This window comes from Mastigoproctus giganteus, chromosome 9 (assembly GCF_048544385.1).
Source record: "Mastigoproctus giganteus isolate SK-2022 chromosome 9, ASM4854438v1, whole genome shotgun sequence".
Lineage (NCBI taxonomy): Eukaryota > Metazoa > Arthropoda > Arachnida > Uropygi > Thelyphonidae > Mastigoproctus > Mastigoproctus giganteus.
Window position 1 is genome coordinate 488122 of NC_143583.1, and position 27844 is coordinate 515965.

A 27844-nucleotide genomic window follows, 5' to 3' on the forward strand; every position below is an offset into this window, starting at 1 on the left:
GTTTTCAACCTTCCACAAACACAGTAAGGATCTTCCACTAAACTAAACTGATGCAACTTACTTTTTAAGGAACCATGCCCCGTAATCAAATATGAGCATTCCATACTTGGATAAAACCAGCGATGCAATTTGTTATTAAAATTAAATTCAACACTAGGTATAAATAAATAAGTTACTCTACCAGTACTACTGGAATCCCAACGGTCCTGCCATAATTTAATTAATTTCACCAAAATTTCTTTCTTCTGTTTGCTGACTGCAGAAGAAACTTCATTAGTAATCCCCAGAAATGTAATTTGTATTCCTTTTCTTATAAAATAACAAAAAGCTCTATACACGACTGTTAAATCCAAAGGCAACCCCCACCCCCGCAATCACCTGTAGAGCATTAGTCGAAACCGTCTTACAAACACGCAAAATAGTTAACAACATTATTCTTTGTATTGATAATAGTTTTTGTTTAAATTTTACATTGACAGTACGAACATACCAAATTGATGCAGCATACGACACAATCGGAATAAAAATAGCTTTATAATATAGATACAAAATGCGTTTACCTAATCCCCAATCTTTTCTGGTAACCCTAACTATAGAAGCAGTGTAATTTTTTATTTTCCTACTTAAATAATTCAAATGTTGGAAAAATAATAACTTGTCATCCAAGATAACCCCTAAATATTTTACCTGGGAAACAAGAGGAATTTGTTTACTGTTTACTAATAATCGAGGTGGTCTGTTGTAGTCTAATTTTCCTTTTAATAACATCATGACAGTTTTAGAAGATGAAATTTTTAGTTTATTTAATGTAGCCCAATCAGTCAAATCCTGAACAATAACCTCCATTCTACTTTCTAATACTGCTCTAGATCTTCCTGTCACGCACAAAACCAAATCATCAGCATAAGCCACCTTATAACAATTAGGGACTGTTCTACTTAACCACTGGTTTAAGACCAGATTCCATAAAATAGGACCCAACACAGATCCTTGTGGACAACCGCGATCAATAATTCTATTAAAAGTTAAATGTTGGGATCTTATAATAATCTGTCTATCCATTAAATAACTTTTAATAATTTGGTATAACAAATTGGGACAATTGAATTCTCTTAATGAAAAAAGCACACTTTGATACCATACAGTATCAAATGCTCCTTCAAAATCTATGAATAATGCTAACACATATTTCTCACCAGAATTTACACTAAAATTAATCAAATCGCGTAGGGCATCCTCTGTTGAACTATTTCTCTTAAAACCATATTGATATTTAAAATGAAGATTTTGTTCGTTGAACAATTTCTCTAGCCTTAACAACAATAATCTTTCCAATATTTTGCCCAAATTTGCTAACAAAGAAATGGGTCTATAACCCCTAGGATCAGTCAACAATTTGCCAGGTTTTTGTAATAATTTTAACAGAGCAATTTTCCAAAATCCTGGAAAAACTCCTTTCAATAAACACTTATTATACATATTAACCATTATTTCTGGACACAAGTCAACAAACGTTTTAACACAATTATTTTCAATCAAGTCTAAACCTGGTGTTTTATTATCCCCAACCTTGGAACATACAAATTTCACTTCATCAATATTAAACAATTCCATCTCAGATGATCCAGTGTATTGTTCATTCCCCTGTCTAATTTGTTGCTGCTGTACACTATCTTCCCCACAATTGTCATTCAAAAATAAAGTGCTAGTAATAGTAGCAATTGTAGAATACCAATCAGTAGACTCAGTATCATTTGAATACACAGTATTAATTAAATTATTAACATTCAACTTGTTTCTAGTTAACTTAAACAACATTATAAGCTCGTTAAGCTTGCATTATGTCAGTGGTGTGTGGCTCTGATCAAGAGTGCTGTCTGTTCTATAGATTATTTCTCGCTGCATAAGGACCACTGCCATGCAAATCCTCTGCATTGGTTGATCTATCGGAGAATGGAAGGGTGGTTTGGTTCTTCGATATTTCCGCCTTTGCGATGATTTGTACGACGATTGAAATGCAGCGATTCCATGACCATTATTGGCCTCGTGGTCCTCTGTCGATATGGGGCATAATGGTCAGTCTATCATTTTGATATTTTAGTTTTTGTAGTTTCTTTAACCCCTTTTTGGTGATATTTCACGTCTTTTGGAACTGGTACCTTCGAGGGGGGTACCGCTAAATTATATATAATTGGCATTATTTTAAATTTACATCGTTTTTATTAATTGGGTTTAATCACTAAATTATACAGGGGATTATCGATTACCTTTTGTCTTATTATCTCTACTTTCCCTTCCCTGTTTGTTTATTTTATATTATTTTACGTTTCGTTTCGCTCTGCATTTTTGCCGTACTACTGGCTGATGTTTTTATTTTAAATATCATCATCATCATCATCATCATCAGCCATTTTCAATCCACTGCAGGATGAAGGCCTCTCCAGCAACTTTCCAGTTCCTTCTGTTTTGAGCACTGGACATCCATTTACTACCCACAAACTCATGAATTTCATCTATCCATCTCCGCCTTTGTCTTCCAGGTTTTCTTCTAGCTCCTCTTGGATACCATTCTGTTATTTTCTTAGTCCATCTGTCATCATGTCTTCGAGCTATGTGTCCTGCCCAAGACCATTTTAGTTCTTTAGTTTTGATAAGAATGTCCTTTACTTGAGTTTGTTGCCTAATCCATGTGTTTCTCTTCTTATCTAACAGTCTTATTCCCAATATGATTCGTTCCATTCTTCGCTGTGTAGTTCTCAGCTTCTCTTCCATTCTTTTGGTGAGTGCCCAAGTTTCACTTCCATAAGTCATGATGGGGAGTATACATTGGTCCATTATTTTACGTTTCAGACAAACTGGGATATTGCTCTTCAGTATGTGACTATATTTCCTGAATGCTATCCATCCAAAATTTATTCTTCTCTTGACTTCCAGCCATTTATCATTATTACAGCTAATAACTTGTCCCAGATAAGTATATGACTCCACCTTTTCAATTACTGCTCCTTCAATCATTATTTCCCTTTCTGTGGCATACTTGTTCATCATTACTTTTGTTTTAGCCATATTCATCTTTAGTCCAAAATCCTTACTAGCTGTGCATAACTGATTAAGATTTTCCTCTAATTCTTTGGGATCATGGCTTATGACCACAATGTCATCTGCAAATCGTAAATGGTTTAGGTACTCTTCGTTCACATTGACTCCTTTCTGCGACCAGTCTAATCTTCTGAAAGCTTCCTCAAGGGCAGCAGTAAACAGCTTCGGAGATATTGTGTCTCCTTGTCGAACTCCTTTCTCAATTTTAAATTTCCTACTGTCTTTGTCTAGTCTAATAAAGGAGGTAGCACTCTCGTATATTTTCTTCAAAATCATAATATATGGGGTATCAATGCCTTGTCTTTCCAGTGCCCGAAACATTGCCTTATGCTGTATGGAGTCAAATGCCTTTTCATAATCCACAAATGCCAGGCATAATGGTGTTTTATATTCATTTGCTATCCATGAGCTGTGATATTACGTGAAGGTGATCCATAGTTGAGAATCCTGTCCTAAAGCCAGCTTGCTCTTTCGGTTGATTCTCATCCAGTATTCTTTCTAATCTGTTAGTAATGACCCTTGTGAACAACTTGTAGATGTGGGATAACAAGCTAATTGGTCTATAATTTCCAATTTCTGATTTATCTCCTTTCTTATGCAGCAAAACTATGATTGCATTATTCCACTGCTTAGGCGTCACACCTTTTCTAATGCACTTTGTGAAGAGCCTTGCCAGTTTTTGTGTTATGTCTGTTCCTCCCAATTTCAACAACTCTACAGTAACTTCTTCTTCCCCCGGGGCTTTCTGATTCTTCATTTTCTTCAATGCATGTTCTACCTCATCAGGAAGAATATTGGGTATGTCGTATGTGTTGCTACTTTGCAATCCATCTTCCCCACTGCTGGCATCATTCCCCTGCTCCTTGTATAATTCTCTATAGTAGTCTTCTGCTATTTGAATTATGCCTTCTCTGCTGTTTATAAGTACACCATCGCTATTCTTCAGTTTCAGTATCATTTGTCTTTCTGTATTACTGCTCATGGCTGCTGATTTAAATCCTTTGTTTTCCCTTAATGCTTGTTCTACTTTTCTTGTGTTAAATCTTCTTATGTCCTCTCTGAGTCTTTTTCTAATGGCTTTGCATAACTCAGTATACTCAATTTTCTCCCTGTCAGTGTTTTTCTTGCTCTTCATTTGTCGTCTTCGGTTCATCATGACAAGTGTTTCTTGACTAATATTTTTCTTCTTTGGATTTCTGGTTCCCTATAGGTTTCTTGGGCTTTATCACTTTCAGAAAGTTGTAATATTCTTCGTCGATATCTTGGTCCTGAGCAGTCTGCAGAAGCTCAAACTTGTTTTTAAGTTCCAGTACATACTGCTTTTTCTCCTCCTCTGTTATCTCAAAGACCTTTGTATTATTTACTCGAGTCAGTTTTTTCCTTTCCTACATCTATATCAAGTGTACATCTTACCATTCTGTGATCACTTCCAACATTTACCTTATTCAGGACGGTAACATCATTCACAATATATCTTCTGTTAGTGAGGATGAAGTCGATTTCATTAGTAGTTAATCCATTTGGACTCTTCCATGTCCACTTTCTGTTCACCCTTTTCTTGAAAAAAGTGTTCATTACTGACAGTCCTTGAGATTCTGCAAATTCCACAAGTCTTTCACCTCTTTCATTTCTTTCACCAATTCCAAAATTTCCTATAGTTCCCCTTTCTGTGCTGTTTTGTCTTTTTCCAACCTTAGCATTGAAGTCTCCCATAATAATAGTGTAGTGGGTTTTCTGCTCATCTAGAAGACTCTCAATTTCAGTGTACATTTCTTCAACCTCTTCATCATCATGGCTCGATGTTGGTGCATAAATCATTACAATCTTTAGCTTGTACCTCTTAGAAATCTTGAGTATTAGTCTCGACACCCTTGGTGATGTACCTTTGAATTCCAAAATGTTGTTTTTAAAATCTTTATGGACCAGAAACCCAATTCCACCTTCACTCCTTTCACTGTTTCCATTGGTGTACAGCAGATTTCCACTTGATAAACTTATAAGTGATTCATTTCTTCTTCTTGTTTCAGCCAAACCGATGATATTCCAATTCACATTTTCTAATTCCTTTTCCAGCTCTAATATCCTGTCTTCACCGATGAGTGTTCTTACGTTAAAAAAGGCCAAGTTCAGTTTCCGTGCATGGCAGCCTGGTCGTACCCAGAGATTCTTAGCACCCCCTGCTTCCACTCTAATCCTCTCGCTGCCGTAAGAGGGAGAGTGAAAGCTGCTGGGGACTGAGGGCCATTTGTTTCGTCGTGCTTTCATATTGCTGGAGGGGTTGGTCTTTTCCTCTTCATGCTGACCAGGCATCTTGAAGAGAACCACTCTACACGTTCGTTGCCACCTAAGTGACGTAACAGGGCTTACCATCGAGAAGGTGAGCATGAGTGGATTTTAGGGAGGCAGGCCAACCGGACTTCTCCTAAATCTTCTGTAATAGAGAGATATTGGATCCATCAGTGTTTTAGGCTGAGTGTCTGATAACACACAGGATACCTGTTCCCCTCTAAGCCCCTAATGATAATTAAAATAAATATCATATTTATTTTAATTATCAGATATAATTAGACTTCATGTGGAGGATGTGCATTTGCTGCCTCTAATGATAGCTTCATATTTATATTTATTTATTTTATTACTTTTGCTTAACTTTTACATCACATTATATATATATTAGGTCAAGGTTCCGATAGATTTCGGTTTGCTAGTATGTGTGTGTGTGTGTATATATATATATACACGTTTAATTGTAGACTGTTACCGATTATTGGTGTTTTTCATATAAGTATTAGTGTTCATACAAATTTGTAATCAAGTTAACCTACTTTGGTTATCTTCATTCCATATGGCCTATACATTTTAAGTTAAGATAAAAAGTATAACGCTAAATGATAATGATTTTTCATAACATTTTACTAATGAAAACACTTTACCTGTAGTAAGATAATTATTAAATCTTAATTTCTGTATAAATTTATATAATAATACTAAATCTTAAAGACTGTACAAATTTATATAATAATATAACGTATTGCATTACACCACGTGGCCGTCAATCCCCACTTCATCGAGGGCTTTGAGTGGAGTAATCCACTCAAAGTATTATTATATACATTTATACTATTATTAGTAAAATAATAAGAGGAGTATACCTCAATATAGTGCGTAGAACCCTTCCGTATGATACCTTCCAGAAATTAAAACGGAAAAAACGAAAAAATCGGCAAACTTACCGGTACATTAGAGTAAAAAATAAATAATTAAATAATCAATTTAACACAATACAAATCAATTTAAAATTTGTATTGTGTTAAATTGATTATTTATTTTTTACTCTAATGTACCGGTAAGTTTGCCGATTTTTTCGTTTTTTCCGTTTTAATTTCTGGAAGGTATCATACGGAAGGGTTCTACGCACTATATTGAGGTATACTCCTCTTATTATTTTACTAATATTATTATCAACGTAGAACATATTGAGTAGCACAGCTCTGATTCATACTATCTAATTATACAATTATACAGAAATTAAGATTTAATAATTATCTTGCTACAGATAAAATGTTTTCATTAGTAAAACGTTATGAAAAATCAGTATCATTTAGCATTTTGTACTTTTTATCTTAACTCAAAATGTATAGGCCATATGGAATGAAGATAGCCAAACTAGGTTAACTTGATTATAAATTTGTATGAACACTAATACTTATATGAAAAACACCAATAATCGGTAACAATCTACAATTAAACGAATATATCCTGGCGCGTATAATGTACAATTGGCCTATGGCAAAAATACAATGGCATTAATGTAGCATTGATATATTGTGGGGGGTGGAAATATAACATAATGATTTTTATATATTTTCTTATTTATTATTATTTTCTATATTTATTTTGGTAGTTCCCTTATAGTGTTTATCCACCTTATTTTAATTTCCCCACTTAAACATCTGACTTTACTTTACAGGAGAATTCCAGATTCAAGGGAACTTCTCAATTATTTATAATTCCCCTCGGACAGACTGAGTGTTCAAGAATGACAAACAACACACACATTAATATATATTATTAGTTATATATGGCAATTAAATACATTGGTTTTACACTAGAAAGGTTATTTCTTTTTACACAACAAACTTAATATCTTTACAAAAACTGCTATTGTTTCTTCTTTCTTCACATATGAACAATAATCACTTAAGAGGATTAGGTACACCCTTTCTCCTATTTAAATCAAATCCTTACCTTATAAATTGATTTAGGAATTTCACTCTTAACTTCCGTTTTAATTAGTGCCCCATTTTGTCTTGGGGGAATATAATTTCACAACTTTCTCTAATCAAGACAGATAGTACATTTGACATCAATTTCTGGACTAATGCTGGTCCCAAGTGTTAGCTACATTCATAAGGGTATTTCTTTCTCTGTATTGTCTACTCTTCCCTTCCAAAATATCTCATACCTATATGTTAAACAATAACAAATATCAATTTTCTCCTTTGCCTTTCTACATATGTCCAATTATACATTAATCAAAACCCCTGTCTGATTTATCTCTATATTTATGCATATACAGTATTTATATCTTTGTATATCCTTCCCTTAACATCTTTTTAAACATTATACTAATCTGATATTAAAGTTCCAAAAGTCCTTTATTTGCGAGGGAGAATACTATATAACTAGTCACTTACTTAATTTTACGAATCGGATTTCTCCGTTTTGGGGCCTTCAGCTCCTTGTCTGGGAATGGCATCATCGTTTACCAACTGCATTCATCTCAGAACTTCAAGTTTCTCCATGGCTGTAGTCTACGTCTGGATAGGGCATCATTGTGTCTTTTAGGAATTTATGAGCTCGTCTTCGATACTGCTACTTAACCTTCGGTTCACCTATTCTGGCGGACTAGGAATTACAATTTTATCTTCTCAGCTCACTTATCTGCGCCTTGCCTTTATCACTGCCTTCAGATTAGCATTAGCATTAGTAGAGGCATTTGATGCAAGAAAGCAAGCTTATGCAGCATCAGCCAAAAAAAAAAAAAAAACCACTTCCACTTCACCCCTCTGTTCGTTCAAAATACCTGTCCAGCTGAGCCTTAAACTTATTTAGGCTATCAACCTCCACCACAAGGGATGGAAGTCTGTTCCACCAACCAACCACCCGCTGGCTAAAGGCAAATTTCCGCACGTCTATCCTACATCTGTCTTTCCTCAATTTGAATTTATGCCCTCTCAGGTGATTTTTCTGAGCTAGAGGAAGAATCCCATCAGCATTGAGCATGCTTAAACCATTCAAGGCTTTATACACCTCTATCAGATCACCTCGCTGGTGCCTAGTCTCCAGACACTGTAATTTGCAAAACTTAAGCCTTTCTTCGTAAGAGCACCCCTTTGTTCCATTCACTAATCTTGTTGCCCTTCTCTGTACTCGTTCCAGCAACTCTACATCCTTCTTGAAATGAGGCCTCCATACCTGTATACAGTACTCTAGGTGTGGCCTGACCATCGCCTTATACAATGGAATAATCACTTCCTTATCCCTGCTGGAAAAATTCCTGTATATCATTGACAATACTCCATGAGCTACTCTTGCAGCCCGTCTGCACTGCTCAGAGAACTTCATATCTGCCTGCACAACCACCCCCAAGTCCATTTCATTCTCTATCACTGTCAGTGTAGTACCACAGAGTTGATACGTTGCTCTGGGGTTGCTGTTTCCCATGTGTAGTACTTTACATTTGTCAATGTTAAACTTCATTTGCCACCTCTCAGCCCATCTGCTCAACCTTTCCAGATCCTGTTGCAGAAGCATAGTGTCAGTAGTGTCCTTGACAACCCTGCCAACCTTTGTATCGTCTGCAAACTTGGACATTAAGCCCGATATACCATCATCAATATCATTTATAAATACAGAAAACAATAATGGACCCAACACTGAGCCCTGAGGGACTCCACTAATAACATCAGTCCACGATGAGCAGTGTCCATTGATTACCACTCTCTGTCTTCTCCCCCTCAACCACCCCTTTATCCATAGCAGCAATTTGCCTCCAATGTCACACTGCTCCAATTTGTGTAGCAGTCTTCCATGTGCAACAGTATCAAAAGCCTTTCTAAGATCCAAGTATATAATATCAAAGTTATTCCCTGCATCCAGTTCTTTTGTGACTGCATCATAGTATCCAATCAAGTTGGTCAGGGAAGACTTCCCCTTAACAAAACCATGCTGTGTCTGAGCTATAACTGAAGTCTTGTATAAATGATCCTGCAGTGCTTCTTTAACCAGTGCCTCCATTAATTTTCCTGGAACAGAAGTTAAGCTCACAGGTCTATAATTACTTGTGTCAGCCTTTGATCCTCCTTTGTGAATTGGGGTCACATTCGCACATTTCCAGTCTATGGGTACCTCCCCTGAGTCCAAGGAAGCTCTCATAATTATGGCTAAGGGTTTGCTTACTTCCTTTGCTGCCTCCTTTAATATAACTGGATAGATCCCATCCACCCCGGGTGCCTTTCTTGTGTTTATCTTCAACAGTTTCTCCTCCAATTTACTCCCAGTTATTTCAAGATTCTGTAGCTTACTGCTAGATTTGAAAACACCTCTGGCATTCCCCTCGCTGAATAACTCCTCATGCGTGAATGTCGATGCAAAATATTCATTTAGTTTGTTAGCTACCTGAACAGGATCATCAACAGTTGACCCATCAATATCAAGTGGACCAATCTGATTCATCTCCTTCCTTCTAGAGTTTACATAAGTAAAGAACTCTTTGCTGTTTTCCTTTGCATCCCTTGCCAAGGATTTCTCGTAATCTGCCTTCGCCTGCCTAACCTCCTTTGTAACTTGGTTGCATATCAACTTGTATCTATCATAGGCTTCTGTGTAATGTGTTAATTTGTAAGTATCCCATGCATTTTTCGTCTCTGCCATATGCCTCATTAGTTCATCTGACATCCATTTTGGCCTAAACCTTGAACAATATTTCTTAGTTGGTATGTAAATCCTAGTAGCTTCCAAGATAAGTTCTTTGAATGCTTCCCATTTTGAATTTGCTGTTGGTAACATCATCAGTTGGTCCCACTGTATAGAATTTAAATACTGTCTCAGTCCATCGTAGTCGCCTTTACGGAAGCAATAACCCTTCCCTTTACCCCTAATGGTAGTTACCTCTTTGAGTAAATCCCACTTCAGCACACTGTGATCACTGCCACCTAGTGGTTCATTTATCTGCAGATTCTTAATGCATGAAGAATCACTGCTGATAATCAAATCAAGAGTATTACTCCCTCTAGTTGCCTCCCGAACATGCTGATGTAGAAAACAATCATCCAATAAATCCACAAAAGCCCTGCTAGTGTGTGAGTAACCAGCCCTCAAATTCCAGTTAATATCTGGGAAATTAAAAACTGCCATTATAAGACTCTTTGATTTACTGGCCCACTCAATTTCCCTGTTCAGTTCCTTATTATACTCATCAGAGTCATTAGGCCTATAGCACACTCCTACTCTCAATTTTGATCTCCCAATGTTTATGTCACACCAAACTGACTCAACACTGCCCTGTCCAGCGATGTCGACTGGCTTCACTTCCTTGGTTTTTATGTGTTTCTTAACTAATAGCATAACCCCTCCCCCTTCCTATCCAGTCTATCCTTTCTGTAGACGTTGTACTCCCCAAATTGCAGTTCTGCATCCCTTATATCTGTGTGACACCACGTCTCTGATATCCCAACAATATCTGCCTTTGATGTTTTGAGCAATACCTCAAATTCATCAAATTTATTTACTAAACTCCTAGCATTGGTGTACCCGCAAGTATACCTGCACCTGTTTCTATTCTTAGCTACCCTAACACAACCCATGTGTTTACTTGTACCGCAATGGCTCCCAGCAGTCTCTGAAATACCATGCATCTTGTTTTTCAGGCTTCTGCTCATTCTAATAGAAGCAGTGCAAGAATCTCTTTCACCTCTGCCAGTGGCTACTGTCAATCTATTGGTCTTTGTCTCCCCCCAAGCTAGCAGTTTTCCGACCCACCTAACACTGCCTCGATAGCATCAGCAAATATTCTTGCACCCTTTCTATTTAAGTGTATCCAATCGCTGTAGAAGCAATCCCTCCTGTTAACAAGTACAGTCCAGGCTGAAAAAAATTCTACCCCTTGAGCCTTGCACAATCTTTCCAGGGCCGAATTGATCGACAAGGCTCTCATCATATACTCCCTCCTATCGTGTCTGGGCAGAATTGCAGACACTTTCAAATTCAACCCTAATTCTCGGCTTTTGTTCAACAGTGACCTGTACTTGTTAAGTAATTCTGCCGGTCTCCTACTCTTAATATTATTAGTGCCAACGTGTACAACTATATCACCTTTTGTGCCCTTAAAAGATGATATACGCTCTACATCATCAACCTTTGCCCCTGGCAGACATACCCTGGTCCTGTTCCACCTATCTTTTTTACAAAGCATGTTCCCCGTTTCCCTGACAATAGAGTCACCAACAACTACTAGTTCCTTCGGGACCAGCGCATTCTGCCTTGGGGGTTGTCTCTGTGTCACGCGATGCCAAAGTGCAAGCTCTGGCGTTGATGTGGGCAGCTGAGAGCTTGATGGGCCCCTCAATTTAGTTTCTTCGAGGGCATCCACCCTGTCCTTCAAGCTCTCATATAGGCCCACAAGAACGCCGAGTTGTTGCCTGATATCGATACACTCCTTGCATCGCGCACACACAAAGACATCCCCTTTGGCAGTATCATGTCCCGTACCCGATTGTCTTCAAACATCAAGCAAACAGTGCATTTTATAAGGCTGTGAGTCAGAGGACAACTGCCCCCCTGAGTTCTGCTCTGAGCCACAGTACTTCCATTAGCTTGAGCCATTAGATGATGGACTAGGGTTATTTTTCTCCTTACACTACTTATTTTCACGCTGGCCACTTTCACTACCTTCCTATAACGGACAGGTTATTTCTCCATACACTGCAGTCATTTGCATACGGGCTACTACCCTTGCCTTTAGACGACGGACAGGCTTATTCTCCTTACACTTCATTCGTCTGCATACGGGCTACTACCCTTGCCTTCCGATAACGGACTACTCGACTGTTCTCTTCTATTATTAAACTCCACTAACCTTTCTTAAACTTACTGACTGCACTAAACTTATCTAACCCTTCACTACTCCATCTTAACTTGTCAGATCTTTCCTAACTGGCTGACAGGACAGGACAGGACTTATCTAACCCCACACAACTTATTACTCAATTTTCCCACTAACACTGTCAAAAAACTCACGTCTGTCTTTTCAAACTATTCTCCGCAAACCGCCAACAAAAGCCCAACTCTGAGTTCTTTTTAACCCATTTTCACAAACACTAACAAAAACTCAACTGTGTCACTTTCCTAACTCATCTTCACAAAAACACCAACGAAATCTCAACTGTGTGTCTCCCAACTCATCTTCAGAAAAACACAAACAAAATCTCAACTGTCAGATCTTTCCCAACTCACATTTTCATAACCACCCACATAACGCTCAACTGAGGGAACTCACCCGTTTCCCCCTGCTCACTGACTTTTTGTTACTCTGAATTCAGCAACGCCTCTCATAATTCCAGCCCGCCTTTTTTCAGATTTACCCAATCTTCTCATTTTGTCAAACTTTCATCATTTCCTATTCGTCCTTTAAAATTTCTCAAGCTGTATATTCAGAGCTCATTTTAATAAATTTCCAAATTTTTCCCAGGCAATCCGCTGCTTTGAAGTTCGCCTTCACCTTCGCCACCCCTCGTTAAACTTAGCAGATTTATTTTACATGACCTAACAACCTTGCCATCGCCGACAGTCAGACGCCAATGTGATTGCTAGCCGGAGTAATTAGATCCGTATTTATGACTTGGCCGAAATTTTAGGTGTCACCGGACAAAGGGATGTCCGACAATGTTCAGTCTACAGCCCTTTGTTTTTCAGAGCCATAGATATTCGCACCTGCACGTCATTAGTCGTTGTCACGGTGGGAACTGAAATGTACCCCTAATTGCTAATTGCTTACCGCTCCCTTCTCTAATTCAACCTTGTCTAATTTTTAATCCTTTTGAGTGACCCACAATAATATTTGTGACTGGAAATGTTTACTGTCCTATTTTGCTATTTCCCAAGCGTTATTTTAAATAAATCTCCCTCATTTCTAAAATATTAACATGTAAGATTTTTCATCTTACAATATACTATATATCCAGTGTACAGGGAAAGGATGCTGACCTATCAGTTGTAATTACCTTGGAAAATTGAGAAAGCCTGTAAGGTGAAGGAGATAACGCGAAAAAATTGATTAACATAAAAATAAAAATGATAACGATGTTACCTAAAGTAGTGGGTCCTAGCGCTCTAACTACGTCTTCTAAAGGTAGGCAGCCAAAACTGTAGTAGCCACCACAATTAGCAGGGTCTCTGTTTCTGTTATGACGTATACGTGCGAAATGTATAATAATAAATATTCATTTATTGCAAATACAGCAAGCCCATCACAGCACATGGCTAGGGGCAGGTAAAAATACTAAGGAAATTACATAAAATAATCGAGTATATGTACATAGCAGGTTTTATATAGATATTAACAATGACTAGGAGTTTTAGTTATGAATTAAAAAAAATGCAGAACAGGACATTTGGCTTTCAGTTGCAATTACTGGGTTGAATTATTTTTCTTCATTTCATCGGAGATCTGAGTCCTGTGGGCTGCAGAATTGATTAACCTGTTGCAATCAAGTTTGGGATGATTTATGAGGTGAAGGGATGGATTGGGGAACATCCTGTCCATTTGTTTTAGTCTGGAGAGTTTGGATTTGAATTGTTATTGGTTTCTTGAGTTTTCTGTCTTGGTGGGAGCTATTATGTTGGCTAGATTTGGTGAATTGGCTGTTGAAGTAATTAACTTTGCAAGAAGCATGACTCCAGACTCGTTGATCATCTGTTGCAGAGGCGGCTTTGTTTTAAGTTTTTATAAAGCTGTTGCCTGGATATTGTACGGGGAAAACGAAGTTTATTGTTCAGCCATCTAAGAACCCAATACTCTAGGGCAAGGAATTTTTTTACGGTAACTTGAGGAGCGCCAGACCAGATTTAGGAGGCATAAGACAGGATGGGAAAAATGCATCTCTGAACATGGTTAATGACTGTTTTTCTATCTTGAATCACCGCTGTTTCTTGCTTGATCAGCCATTTTGATTTTTGAATCTTTTTGGCAACATATACATAGTGAGAATTAAATGAAAGAGTTTTGTCAAAAACAACTCCGAGGTCTTTGTGAGCATATACGTTGGGAATTGAAACATTTGCAATTTTAATTTCTATGTGGTTGGGTTGTTTCTGAAGGGAATAAGTAATTTGAGTAGATTTGCTTGCATTTATAGTCAGATTGAGATTTTTTTTTAAGATACTCGAGGATTCCGCACATCTGTAAATTCGCATCATAAATCATTGCCGACCAAACAGAGACCAAAAAGAAAGGAATAAAAATTTAACTTTCAAAAAAAAAAAAAAAAAATTAGCTAAAATAATGCCAATAAAACTTTATTAAAACTAAAAGAATAATATATATATATATATATATTTTTTTTTTTTTTTTTTTTTGAAATCAAAAAGACCAATACATTACAAAAATTAAAAAAAAGTAACTGCAGATTACAGAATGAAGTCATGTTAACTTACTGGGTTTGGACCGGAATCGGTGAAATAGCTGCCTGTGGTGTTGACAGAGCAACATTGAAGACCCAAGAAAGAAAGCCGATCGATCCCTGTCCAGAATGTTTACATCAATTGAAGTAACCACCTGTGAGGGGGGAAGAATTCGAGTCGTCAAAGTGAACCGTCCCCGTGTTACGGGGAAGTAGGCAAATAAACAAATTAGGCAAAGTGCCAGCAAAGGGAGACTATGACTGAAAAAGCGTAGAAAATACACTAGTGTCTTTAGCGGGTTTTTTTTTTTTTCATGTGGGTGTTTAAGTTTAAATTTACAGATATCGTCTATTGTGTTAAAGTATTGTTTAGACTTGAAGCTAAATGTGAATCTGTGCAGTGTTCTCAGTACACTGTTTCGTGCTGAAAAGTACGTTATGTATATGTTGTACATCTTTGTTATTTTTGTACCAATCTTTAAGGGTAGCTTCAAAATTGATGAAGGTATATCAGGCTTAGTGTCAAAGTTTGCAGATGATACAAAGGTTGACAGGTTTGTAAATGAGAGTAATGGCAGTGTTCTATTGCAACAGGATCTAGAAAAGTTGGGCAGATGGGCTGAGAGGTGGCAAAGGAAATTTAACATTGACAAATGTAAAGTACTACATGTGGAAAACAGTAACCCCAGAGTAACGTATCAACTCTGTGGTAGAGAATGAAAAGGACCTGGGGGTAATTGTGCAGGCAGATATGAAGTTCTCTGAGCAGAGCAGACGGGCTGCAAGAGTAGCTCATGGTGTCTTGTCAATGATATACCGGAATTTTTTTAGCAGGGGTAAGGAGGTGATTATCCCTCTGCATAAGGCAATGGTCAGATCACACCTTCAGTACTGTATACAGGTCTGGCGGCCTCATTTTAAGAAGGATGTAGAGTTGCTTGGTCGGATACAGAGAAGGGCAAGAAGATTGGTGAATGGAATGAAGGGATCCTCTTAACAAGAGAGGCTTAAGTTCTGCAAATTGCAGCGGCTGGAGACTAGGCACCTGCGAGGTGATCTGATTGAAGTGTATAAGGCCTTCAATGGGTGTTGATCACGCTGAATTCTGATGGGATTCTTCCACTTGTTCAGATTACGAACCTAAGGGGACATAAATTGAAATTGAGGAAAGACTGATGTAAAATAGATGTGCGGAAATTTGCCTTTAGCCAGCGGGTGGATAATTGCTGAAAGAAACTTCCATCTGTCGTTGGGGAAGTTGATAGTTTAAATAAATTTAAGGAGGAACTGGACAAACATTTAGAGGGAATTGTTTTCTAATGCACTTGCTTTCTTGCATCATATGCCACTACTACTACTACTATTGTCTAATTTTGGTTTATTTTTGCTGTTAGATTTCTTAGAACGTTTATGAGGTTTGTTGTAGAATTAACTATATTGAATTTGTCATATATATATACAACAGTCTACTATGTTATTAGTAATAATTGTATGGTTGAATTTATTATTCAGTCCATATGGGTATAAGGTTTTTAATTTCAACATGAATAATTCTTCTTGCTTAGTTCTAATGTCGGTGTTATTAATGTGTGCTAGTATGGTTACGTATATATTGATTTTAAAGCTGTGTGCTTGAAAATGCATATATTCTATTTCTTATTCCATATTTATTGACAATTTAGTTGCTAATATCTGATCTGTGCAGATTTAGTCTCAGGTGCAGATTTTATATTACAACTTCTGCTCGTGATTTAGGTATATAATGTTACTGGATTTAAAAAAAAAAGACAGGTTCTGTAGCGTAATTGGTTGTTTTGAGGGTGCATGCAAGGACATGTTAAACAGTTTATTTTTACGGGTATTGCATTTAAGCCTATAGATCCCATATTTATCAAAGTTACAAGCATTAGATGCCGTTCTGTTCTGCTCTGTCGTGTGTGTATGTATAAATTGTATGTATAGAGTGATAGTCGTGGTGTGGGGTATTGTACAAAGCATGAGTCCCCAGGGTGAAATTTAGCCTACTCTGCCCATTTAGTATGTATTCATTGTCTTGAGTTCAATTTTACATAAAATGATAGTTAAAATACAAAAAATATATAGAGAAAATCGAATAACCGAGAGGAAGTAATGAAAATTGTAGACAGTAATTTCAAACATAGGTAGCGGAACAAAGAAAATATTGAAGAATATGTATTCTAGCCGCAAGATTTCTAATTTCGTGCGTAACACGTTTCTAGAGCACACGTGCACCATAGCGTACAGAACATATCGGAAACAGAAGCAAGTACATTGCCGTCTTTCTCATAATTTCGGTGGATGACCTCTGACGAAGAGACCGAAATTGAGAAAAACACTGCAATGTAGTGTTTTTCACAATTTTGGTCGCTTTTTCATACCTTATTTTAATTTTTGCCAACTATCTGTCTCTTTTTCTTATCTTTCTTGGTCACTTCATCCTACCATATGTCGCTACATTACTTGTCCATTTCGTCGAATTCGTATACCGTAGGTTCAACAGGATTAAAAAAAACTATCCTCTTCACTCTTACTTCGTACTATAATGGATATGCACATTAAAGCTGTAGGGTGCGTCTGCTTATGCAGTGTCCCTGATCCATAATTTTATATATATATAAAATTATGAAGCTATATATATATATATATATATATATATAGCTTCAAATTTATTTTCAAATTCATCAAATCAAACAAAGTAATTTCGTGAAATTAGAAATTGCTTGTTCCGCTCCTCACAAAAGTACCGGCCATCTTCTAAGAAGATCAAGTTTCGTGTTTTCATCGCTACTATGTAAAAATAATTATAAATCTTTAAAAAATCTTCTTTATCTTCGCCTTCTTCCCACGTTTATATGGGTGGGCATTTCTATCCTTAATTCGTTTCCTCCATTCCTCCCTATCCTGGGCTTCCTCTCTCCTCCATTCTCTCTCTCTTTTATATCCTCTGCCAACTTGTCCTTCCATCTCAGCTTAGATCTCCCTCTCTTCCTCTTCCCTATCACCTCCAACTTTTCACACCTCTTGACCACGTATGCCTCACTTCTTCGTTCCACATGTCCAAGCCACCTCAACCTAGATAGCCGCATTTTTTTTTACTCAGAGGCCCCACCTTAACCGTACCTCTGATGTAGCCATTTCTTATCCTGTCCTTCCTCGTCACACCACACATCCATCTTAGAATCCTCATCTCCGCCACTTCCATCTTCTTCTCCCGGGCCCTTGTAATCGCCCATGTCTCAGCACCGTACATCAATGCGGGTCTAACAACAGTTTTATACACTCTTCCCTTCATTCTACAATTTACTTTCTTATCACACAGCACTCCATTCATCTTTCTCCAGTTCAACCATCCACATTGCACTCTATGCTGTATTTCTGCACTCAGTCCTCCATCCCTCTCACCGTTCGATTCCAGATACTTATATTTCGAAGCTGATGGTAGCTTTTCCTCCTGCAGTTTTATAGAACTCTCATCTGCTCTATTCAATTCCATTATTTGTTCTACTAATCCTCATGCCTCTTTCTTCCAACGCTTTCGTCCGTTCCTCCAATTTCTTCTCTACCTTGGGATGGTTCGCACAGTACGATATCATCCCCGAACAGCAAACTCCATGGTGCTCTACCCTTCACGTCTCTCACCAACACATCCATTACCAGATCAAACAGATATGGGCTGGGAGCTGATCTCTGGTGCAGTCCCACTCCTGCAGAGAACCCCTCAGTCATACCTACACTACTGTTAACCTGAGTCACCGCTCCCTCGTACATTTCCTTCACAAACCTTACGTACTTTTCTGATGCACCCTTCTCCCTCATGCATCTCCATACCTCTTGTCTGGGCACCCTATCGTATGCTTTTTCCAGTTCAATGAACACCATGTGCAACTCTACTTGCATCTCCCTGTAGATAAAAATTCAAATTAATTTTGATGTACTTGACAATACAACCCCCTGCCCTCAAGGCAAAAATAAGTGGCATAAATCGGTAGCTGCTTACTGAACTAGCGCGAGAGGGAAAAAAATGTAATTTAAAACTATAAGGCAACAGAGAGGAGAGAAACTAGCTCAGATTTTCCTGCTTCAAAAATTATTTACTTTAAAGAGATTTTTCCTCACAGCTGACTGGATAATATCACTCTTGTGCCGTCTTTCAATAAACCAGGATTACGTTCTATTCAAAACACAAGCAATGTTAAAATTCTGCGTTATATGCTTGTATTGATTAACATATAGATCAGTATTAAGGCTCTTCATACATAAAAAAGTAAATAAGAATTTACATATATAAAAGTTATTCTTTTAATTGGACTCATTCGTTAATCGTTTTTCAAGGGAGATAAAAACTTTAATACTTACCTCCCTTTACTTCACACACAAGAACCAGCCTGTCCCCTTCGTTGTATGGTCCAATTAGACTTTGTATAACATCGCCATCCCCATCGGTTATGACTGGTTTTGCTGGAGGCACTGCAAGTACAGAAAAAAAGGTTATTTCTTCCAATTTACCATCCTGAATTGTAGCTAAAAATTTAAATTAATAATTTTGATGTACTTGACAATACAACCCCCTGCCCTCAACTTTCCCCTACACCTTTCCAGTAGCGGTCAGCGAAGCAAGTACGGGGGTAGGGAGGCGTCTACGGGAAAAGTCCTCAGGGGTAGCACAGTCATCCCACATCGACTAGAAAAGGCTGGAGTTCGAAATCTGTCAATGACTCGAGGGAATGTTATAGGATATTTTTTTGCACAAAGTGGCTGAGTTCTTTGGTAGCAGACGTGGGCTATTAGTTTTCCTCCCAAAAACTCATGTTTTTCGTCCATCAAACCGAGCGTACGCAATACAGACAATATTAACATTATTATTACTGAGAGTAATGACATATGATGCGAGAAAGCAAACATAAATAATAAGCCAAAAATAACTTCCCACAGTACCTGTCCATCCCCTCCAAAAATGTGTCTGCTTCTTCCGTGAAGTTATTCAAATTGCCCACTTTTCAAACATCAGAGACAAGAACGAAAGTTTTATTTTAATAGGGTTAAGATTATAGACTGGTTGTGTACCACCTGGAAGAAGATCAGTAAATAATAATAACTGCACGAACGAAGAAGACGAATGCGGCTCACATAACCAAGTAAGGTTTTCAAATAATTAGCTAAACAGCATTTATTTGCATATTTCTTTTATTTTTGACGAAATTTTTATTGTTTATTCCAATGTTTAATAGAAATAGGAATTCTAGAATTACAATTAAATAGAAATAGTAAAAAGGGGAGAGGGGATATTCTGTCTTGCTTGGATTCTCTGTTGGCATTTATTTCATTTGTTGATGACACTGATTTGGAACTTTCCGGATAATGGCAGAACAATCACAGCGTTGCACTGACACGCTAAAAAAACAGAACGAGGTGTTTTTAAGGCTAACATTTCTTGGACTCAATTCAGATAAATCTAACAATATTATATACCCAGTTACAGATCTAGGAAGCTTTCTTCTCACCTAAAGAGACACATTTATTTCCCAAATGACAACTTTCCAGATTTAAAACTCATCAGAAGAACTCCGATTAGAATTATGCAACAGTCACTCAACAAACTCTGGAGAAATGGAAAGGCTGATTTGCCTATGTCGTCATTGAGAGTCCATAAACAGTTTTGAGCAACATCGAGAAGATTGGGGTCGTACACATGGACACCGTATGAATATATATATATTTAAAATAAGTCTAAAAGGTATTATTTCGAATTTTGTTTTATTTCAACTTTAATTGCATATTTATACATTGTTTCTCTGAAATTTACTTATTAAAATTTCTCAGAAATAGCTTTCTTTTAGGACTCGTTGTTACATTCACTGTGACGAATCACAGAATTTGATTATTATTATTATTGCTTTTATATTATTTCTCCCTGATTGGGGGATTCCACCCCGTGAAGGGTACTGCTACCAAGTACACAGGGTGGTTGTAATGTCTACTGTTACTGTTGGTAGAGGAACTCTCTCACTATCTTACAGATCTTACAGGTGTTCAGGATTGCGACTTTCTGGCGTTCCTTGTAGGTGTTCTCTGGGAGACCTATCGCTGCTAGGCTGTTATGTAGAGTTTTTGGCACCATACCGGTGGATGACACGATGATCGAGATGGTCGTTACTTCTTGCATATGCCACATCTCCTTGACCTCATGTCTCAGGTTCGTGTACTTCTTAATTTTTTCCTCACCGGTTTTCTGGACACTGCTAGTGTTCGGCACCGCTATGTCAATCAGGAAGGTAGCCTTCCTGATTGACATAGCGGTGCCGAACTTTTGTGGACTTTTCTAATAGTGATTGGCCTGGTAGTGATGTTCTCGACCTTAATGGTGGTACTCCATTTCGCCATTGTTGCTTCTAGGAAGTTTGTCACTATCGGATTGACCTTGTAGATTTTCAGGGCCTCTATTAGCCAGCTATGAGGTACGGAGTCGAAGGCCTTGCGGTAATCGATGTAGGCTGTGTATAGGTTGCGGTACTTCTTGTAGGCTTGCTCCATAATTTCGGCATCTATGGTGAATTGCTCCTTGCATTCTTTGCTCGCATCCTTTCTGCTGTTCGGCCATTATGTTCTGACTCTCTAAGTGGTCTGATATCGTCTTGGTTATGTAGCTAGTCAGGAGCTTGTACATCGTTGGGAGGCAGGTGATTGGCCTGTATTTCGCCGGGTTTCTTGTATCTTCGTCTTTAGGCTTCAGATATGTTATTCCTTTAGTGAGAAACTTTGGGATTGTCTCCTGGTGCCTTATCATTCGAGTGAACTGCTCTGCTAGGTGCTTGTGTGTGTGCAGGTGAGCTTCTTGTAGTTGTGGATGTTATTAATTCCTGGGGTTCGCCAGTTTTGAGTGTTTCTGATCTACTGTTTTATTTCTTCTCGAATTTCCTACTCTCTCATGTCTTGTATGTCCTTCGTTTTCTTTCGTTCTACTTCTATCCAGGGGCTCTGCTGTTATGTCTTACTTCACTGCTTAAGATATTTTCGCAGAACTCTTCGATCGTCTTCTCGGGTGGTTCGTTTCCCGCTTTCTCAACTTCACCCAGTTTTATTCGGTTGTTAATTTTCCTCTGGGAGCTCTCTTTGTATCGGTGTAGTCTCTTGCTGAGTGCGAGGAGGTTCTGCTTCAGTGTGTCGAAGTATTCTCCTGTTCTCTGAGATCTGGTCTCATGTTTGCTGTGGACGCTCTCTTGAGGCATTGAGGAATTGGGAATTGAGGCATCGGCCTTGCCTCGGTCATCTATTCCGATACCGAGGTGGACAGCTTTGCAGGCATCATGGATTCATATCTCTGCGGATGTCTTCAGACATCTAGGCGAATAGCGGCTGTTATCCGTGCGAACGAGCGCCCAACCAGGTATCGCAATTCAGTGATTACTGAGTGCATGTAATGAACCACAAAGGCTCAAATTACCTAAGGTAATACTTTGGATACATATGCGTAAAATATTTATAATACATAATCAATGAAAAGTGTATTTCTTTATTTATTAACATTTGTTCTGTTTTAGGTGAACATCGAATACCACAATTTCCATTCCGTTCTGTCTTCGTTCGTCTCGTCATCGCGTGGAACCCTGTTTGGGTTTGTTTATCCACGTCTGCGTCAGTTGCCTTGTACCTATTAAATCGAAATGTTCTTCACTCCATCTTATGTTTTATGAAAGACGTTTATTTCTGGAAAGATATCTTTAATGCATCTGCTTGTATTAGCATACGGTGATAGATTACGTCGCCGCGTGAGCTGCATGCAGACTTCCATTTATAACCGAAAGAAAGGTTCAAACGGTTAGCTGACTAATTCTGCGCTGGAGCCTTTTCTACACCAACGTCCTGACTCGCGAGAGAAATGAAGAGCTGCACGGGAGAGGAGCTTGTCACGCGCTACCTCATATATAATGTAAGAATCTTGGGAGAAATAGGAGGAATTTAATTGGGACTTCCGGATACGCGGTGTGAATCGACAAACAGGACTTTAAAAATAACAAGCGAGGCGCGCTCAAAATCATGCGGGTGGAGAAGAAGGCGAAATGGGAAGAGTTCTTTGAAGACGGTTACTTCACTCATAAATCATCTCAGAATAACGGTGAAAAGAAGAAATGTGTTTCGCTGATTTTACCTTTGCCCATCGCCTACTCTGCTCCCATTAGTTGTCTCGCGATCGCGTGTGTGTGTGTGTGTGTGTGTGTAAGGCCATATTGCTCCGTATACGTACACTGTCTGTATTCAGTGGTTGATTTTGCTGAACGACAAACTCGAGTTTCCGGGAGAAAAAAAAAACCATGATATCCTCGCTTGAGACTGACTAACTCAGCCAAGTTGTGAAAAAGGCATATAAAAATTCCCCACGTCATCGACTGGTCTACCATTTGCGCTACCCTGGGAGGGCTAATTGCTGTGAAGTCTGCACAGCAAACTCATACAGCACACACAAGCAAAAAAAAAACAAAAAAAAAAACCAACACTTCCCATCTATTCCTTCTAAAAGTTGTCCAGTTCTTCCTTCAATTTATTTAAGCTATCCGCAATCACAACAACAACAACAAATGCAAGTTTGTTCCAGAAATCGGCCACTGTTTTGCAGAAGGCAAAGTACCGCACATCTATCCTGAAATCAACCTTTCTAAATTTGAATTTATACCAACTCATGCGCATACATTGAGCAAGAGGGAGAATCCCATCATCGCTGAGCTTGCTCAATCTGTTCAAAGCGTCATACATCTCAATCAGACCACGTTGCAGGTGCCTAGTCTCCGCACGCTGAAATTTGCAGAATTGAAGCCTTTCTTGGTAAGAGCACTCCTTTGTTCGCCTCACCAATCTCATTGCCTTTCTCTGTGCTCGTCCAGCAGCTCTACATCCTTCATAAAACGAGGACTCCAGACCTATATCCAATAAAGTCAACGCTAAAAACCAAAGTACTAGCTTCTTCGCTGGGTCCTTTTCAAGCACCCCTCTCTCTCTCTCTCTCTCTCTCTCTCTCTCTCTCTCTCTCTCTCTCTCTCTCTCTCTCTCTCTCTCTCTCTCTCTCACACACACACACACACACTTGAGATTTTACAAACTTACTTAAACAAAGAACAGTCTCGGAACGGTGCTTCACCCTCCGCTTACTCGACTCAATAAAAAATAACAGCGAGCGAAATTAATAATCCAAGTTTTAGGCAGATGTGCAATTGGAGGACCCCGAAACCATTAAGAGCCCTTCTCTCTTTGCGATCTGTGGCTTTAGCATTAGTAGAGGCATTTGATGCAAGAAAGCAAGCTTATGCAGCATCAGCCAAAAAAAAAAAAAAAACCCACTTCCACTTCACCCCTCTGTTTGTTCAAAATACCTATCCAGCTGAGCCTTAAACTTATTTAGGCTATCAACCTCCACCACAATGGATGGCAGTCTGTTCCACCAACCAACCACCCGCTGGCTAAAGGCAAATTTCCGCACGTCTATCATACATCTGTCTTTCCTCAATTTGAATTTATGCCCTCTCAGGTGATTATTCTGAGCGGGAGGAAGAATCCCATCAGCATTGAGCATGCTCAAACCATTCAAGGCTTTATACACCTCTATCAGATCACCTCGCCGATGCCTAATCTACAGACACTGTAATTTGCAAAACTTAAGCCTTTCTTCATAAGCGCACCCATTTGTTCCATTCACTAATCTTGTTGCCCTTCTCTGTACTCGTTCCAGCAGCTCTACATCCTTCTTGATATGAGGCCTCCAGACCTGTATACAGTACTCTAGATGTGGCCTGACCATTGCCTTATACAAGGGAATAATCACCTCCTTATCCCTGCTGGAAAAACTCCTGTTTATCATTGACAATACTCCATGAGCTACTCTTGCAGCCCGTCTGCACTGCTCAGAGAACTTCATATCTACCTGCACAACCACCCCCAGGTCCTTTTCATTCTCTACCACTGTCAGTGTAGTACCACAGAGTTGATAGGTTGCTCTGGGGTTGCTGTTTCCCATGTGGAGTACTTTACATTTGTCAATGTTAAACTTCATTTGCCACCTCTCAGCCCATCTGCTCAACCTTTCCAGATCCTGTTGCAGCAGCATAGTGTCAGTAGTGTCCTTGACAACCCTGCCTACCTTTGTATCGTCTGCAAACTTCGACATTAAGCTTGATATACAATCATCAATGTCATTTATGAATACAGAAAACAATAATGGACCCAACACTGAGCCCTGAGGGACTGCACTAATAACATTAGTCCACGATGAGCAGTGTCCATTGATTACCACTCTCTGTCTTCTCCCCCTCAGCCACCCCTTTATCCACAGCAGCAATTAGCCTCCATTAACACACTGCTCCAATTTGTGCAGCAGTCTTCCATGTGCAACAGTATCAAAAGCCTTTCTAAGATCCAAGTATATAAGATCAAAGTTATTCCCTGCATCCAGTGGAGGCGGCTTGGAGGCGTCTGCGCGGGTACCACAGTGGTATCGTGACCGTCCTCCCACACCGGGTGGAAAAGGCCCAGGTTCGAATCCCGTCATTGACGCGAGGAACTTTAATGGGTTTTTTCACTACGTGGCTGAGTTAGTCGGTCTCATGCGTAGTTAGCAAGGAATTTTTCCCCAGAAACTGGGGTTTTTCTTCCAGCAAAACAGACAAATCGACTATAGCACACACGCAATTAGCAGACATAAGACACAGCACAGCAGATGAGTTTAATGATTCGGGTGGCCTAAAAATAATAGTTTCGTTTATTTTTGTGGCTTGGAGGCTCAGGATAGGCCATATATTCCTGCCCATTGAGCTGCTTCACAACGTCCAGGAGATGGATGTGGGCTACAAGAAGTTTATAGAGGACAAATCCTAGGTAAGACGTATCATCAGGGATCAGCTTTCGTCCTCAGCTTTGTGACTGCCATTGTTTTATTTCGTGCTGTGTGTAGCATGGAAAAAATATGTTTTTTCATTTCCCGTGTTAATAATTTGTTTTATACAATTTTTCCTGTTTTGATTCCTTTTATTTTAAACCATTAGCATTGTTGCTTTTATGGGTATTTCATCAGGCATCCATGCAAAAATTAGTTTAATAAAGATCTCTCTCTCATATATATATATATATATATATATATATATATATATATATATATATAAAGTGTCACCAATGAAAGTAAAATAAAAAATAAAAACCAAAGTACTAGCTTCTTCGCTGGGTCGCTAGCTTGTTCTTCGTTGGCTTCCAGTTAGCTGGAGTTTGTGTGGAATTTCTCGCTTCTCGATAAGTTCAATTTTGCTCGGTTTTATAACGCTGGATCTGCTTTTCGTTTCCAGAGAGGAATTCACTGCAGTGTGGAGTGTGCTTCTCAATACAGGGGTGCTTTGGCGTCTTTGCTGTGCAGTAATTGGCGTGTGGGGTTGAGCCAGAGTTGACAGAGTGAGCCATTTCTCTACAGACAGTAAGGGTATGTCCAAACTTCTGGCATCTACAGTCCCCTTAAGGGGTTTGATATGTATGGCTTAATACGAGAGTTCAGATAACTTGTGTTATCTGAACGAGATAACACAAGTTCTTGTGTTATCTGTTATCAGATAACTTGCTAGTGTTAAGAATTTCAAAGTAACGATTATGATTCTATTGCGAGTAGTACATCGTCTTGCTTTATCATTACTCGTCTGACATTGATCTTGTAGTTTCTTCTTGAATTTATCATCTGATAGGTAATTGAGGCCCATTTTATCAATAATCCCTCCTGACGTATTGAGAACAGTGTGTGGATAGACAGTGATTGGAATTTATCCACATACTGTTTTTGGTAGCCGTTCACATTGTCGGATGTTATTTGTCTCTACCACCAGGTCTCCGGATCGTAATTTATGGACAGCGTTGGAATATTCTATTGTGCCTTCTATTTTATTTTTTTTATTTATTAACACACAACTGTATATACATTCTCAAGATATCTTAATCAATTTATATACAATATTAATCAATTTATATACAATATTTATATACAGATTTATATACATGCTCTTATATATACTGTAGTCTTTCTGTACATTGATTGTTTGTGTCCTGATATGAAGGGTGGCTCCTAGACACAAGCCCATCTCCACCTTTTACTCCTGAGAAAGCTCAGAACGTCTGCAAAACAGGCCTGAAAAAAAGAGCATTATGTCAGGCCATTTCGCAAGGCTGCCCAAACATGGAGGCCAGCGGGAAAAAAAAAAAAAAAAAGAAATAAAAATTTTCCAACTAAGAACAATGTACACTTGTTGAACAAAAGCAACATTATACGATTATTTACATGTAAATAGCAAATACATACACTTAGAATGACATTAACTTAACACTTAGAAACATTAACATTAACATTATCTCCACTTTAGAGTCCATCCACAAATGCAAGCCTGCAATTGGGTGTCCAGGAGCAGAAGATCATCTCGCTGTAAACAAGAAACATCCTATAAAGATGACATTACACGAAGTGTTCTGTCGTCAAATGTGCAGCACTTCCCTTAATTGGCATCCTGCAATAGATTTCTTAACTCCTGTCTTCTTTTAAAAACTTTGGCCGAGAATTCCTGAAGCAAAGCAAAGATGTCCCACCTCTGAACCAAGAGAGGTAAATTATTCTCCTTGAGGTTTGGCAACCTATTTAGTAATTCCTGCCTGTCTGAAGTATACAGTCCGCATTCAAGGATGACATGTCTCCAAGATTCCACCTCACCGCACGAACAGTAGGGGTCAGGTTCTAATCCTCTTTCATATAGTTTGGCCCTTAAGCCATGTCCAGTGATCAAGTAACTCGTGGTCATGGTGGGAGCAAGCCAAGACGACACCCTCCTGTCCATTGCAAAGCTTACAGCTGGAATGAAGCCTCTTGTAATGGTTCCATACTCACTCAAATCCCAACGTTGCTGCCAGCAATTCACAAGCTCGCCCCAAATTCTACTTTTTTCCTCCTTTATGTTGTTATTTGGATTAGAGGTGATATTCAATATGTGTAACGCCCTTCCCTTCTTTAAGTTATATACAATACCTCGGAAAATAAT

General features: G+C 38.6%; 1 protein-coding gene across 1 annotated transcript in view; it reads right to left on the reverse strand.

Moving 5' to 3' along the window:
* The window catches only part of LOC150080029 (kin of IRRE-like protein 3), a 926673-nt gene that overhangs the window by 407584 nt on the left and 491245 nt on the right, over window positions 1-27844 (reverse strand). The window contains 1 exon segment of the mRNA XM_090381806.1: window positions 19158-19268. Coding sequence (XP_090237932.1) covers window positions 19158-19268 — 111 coding nt within the window.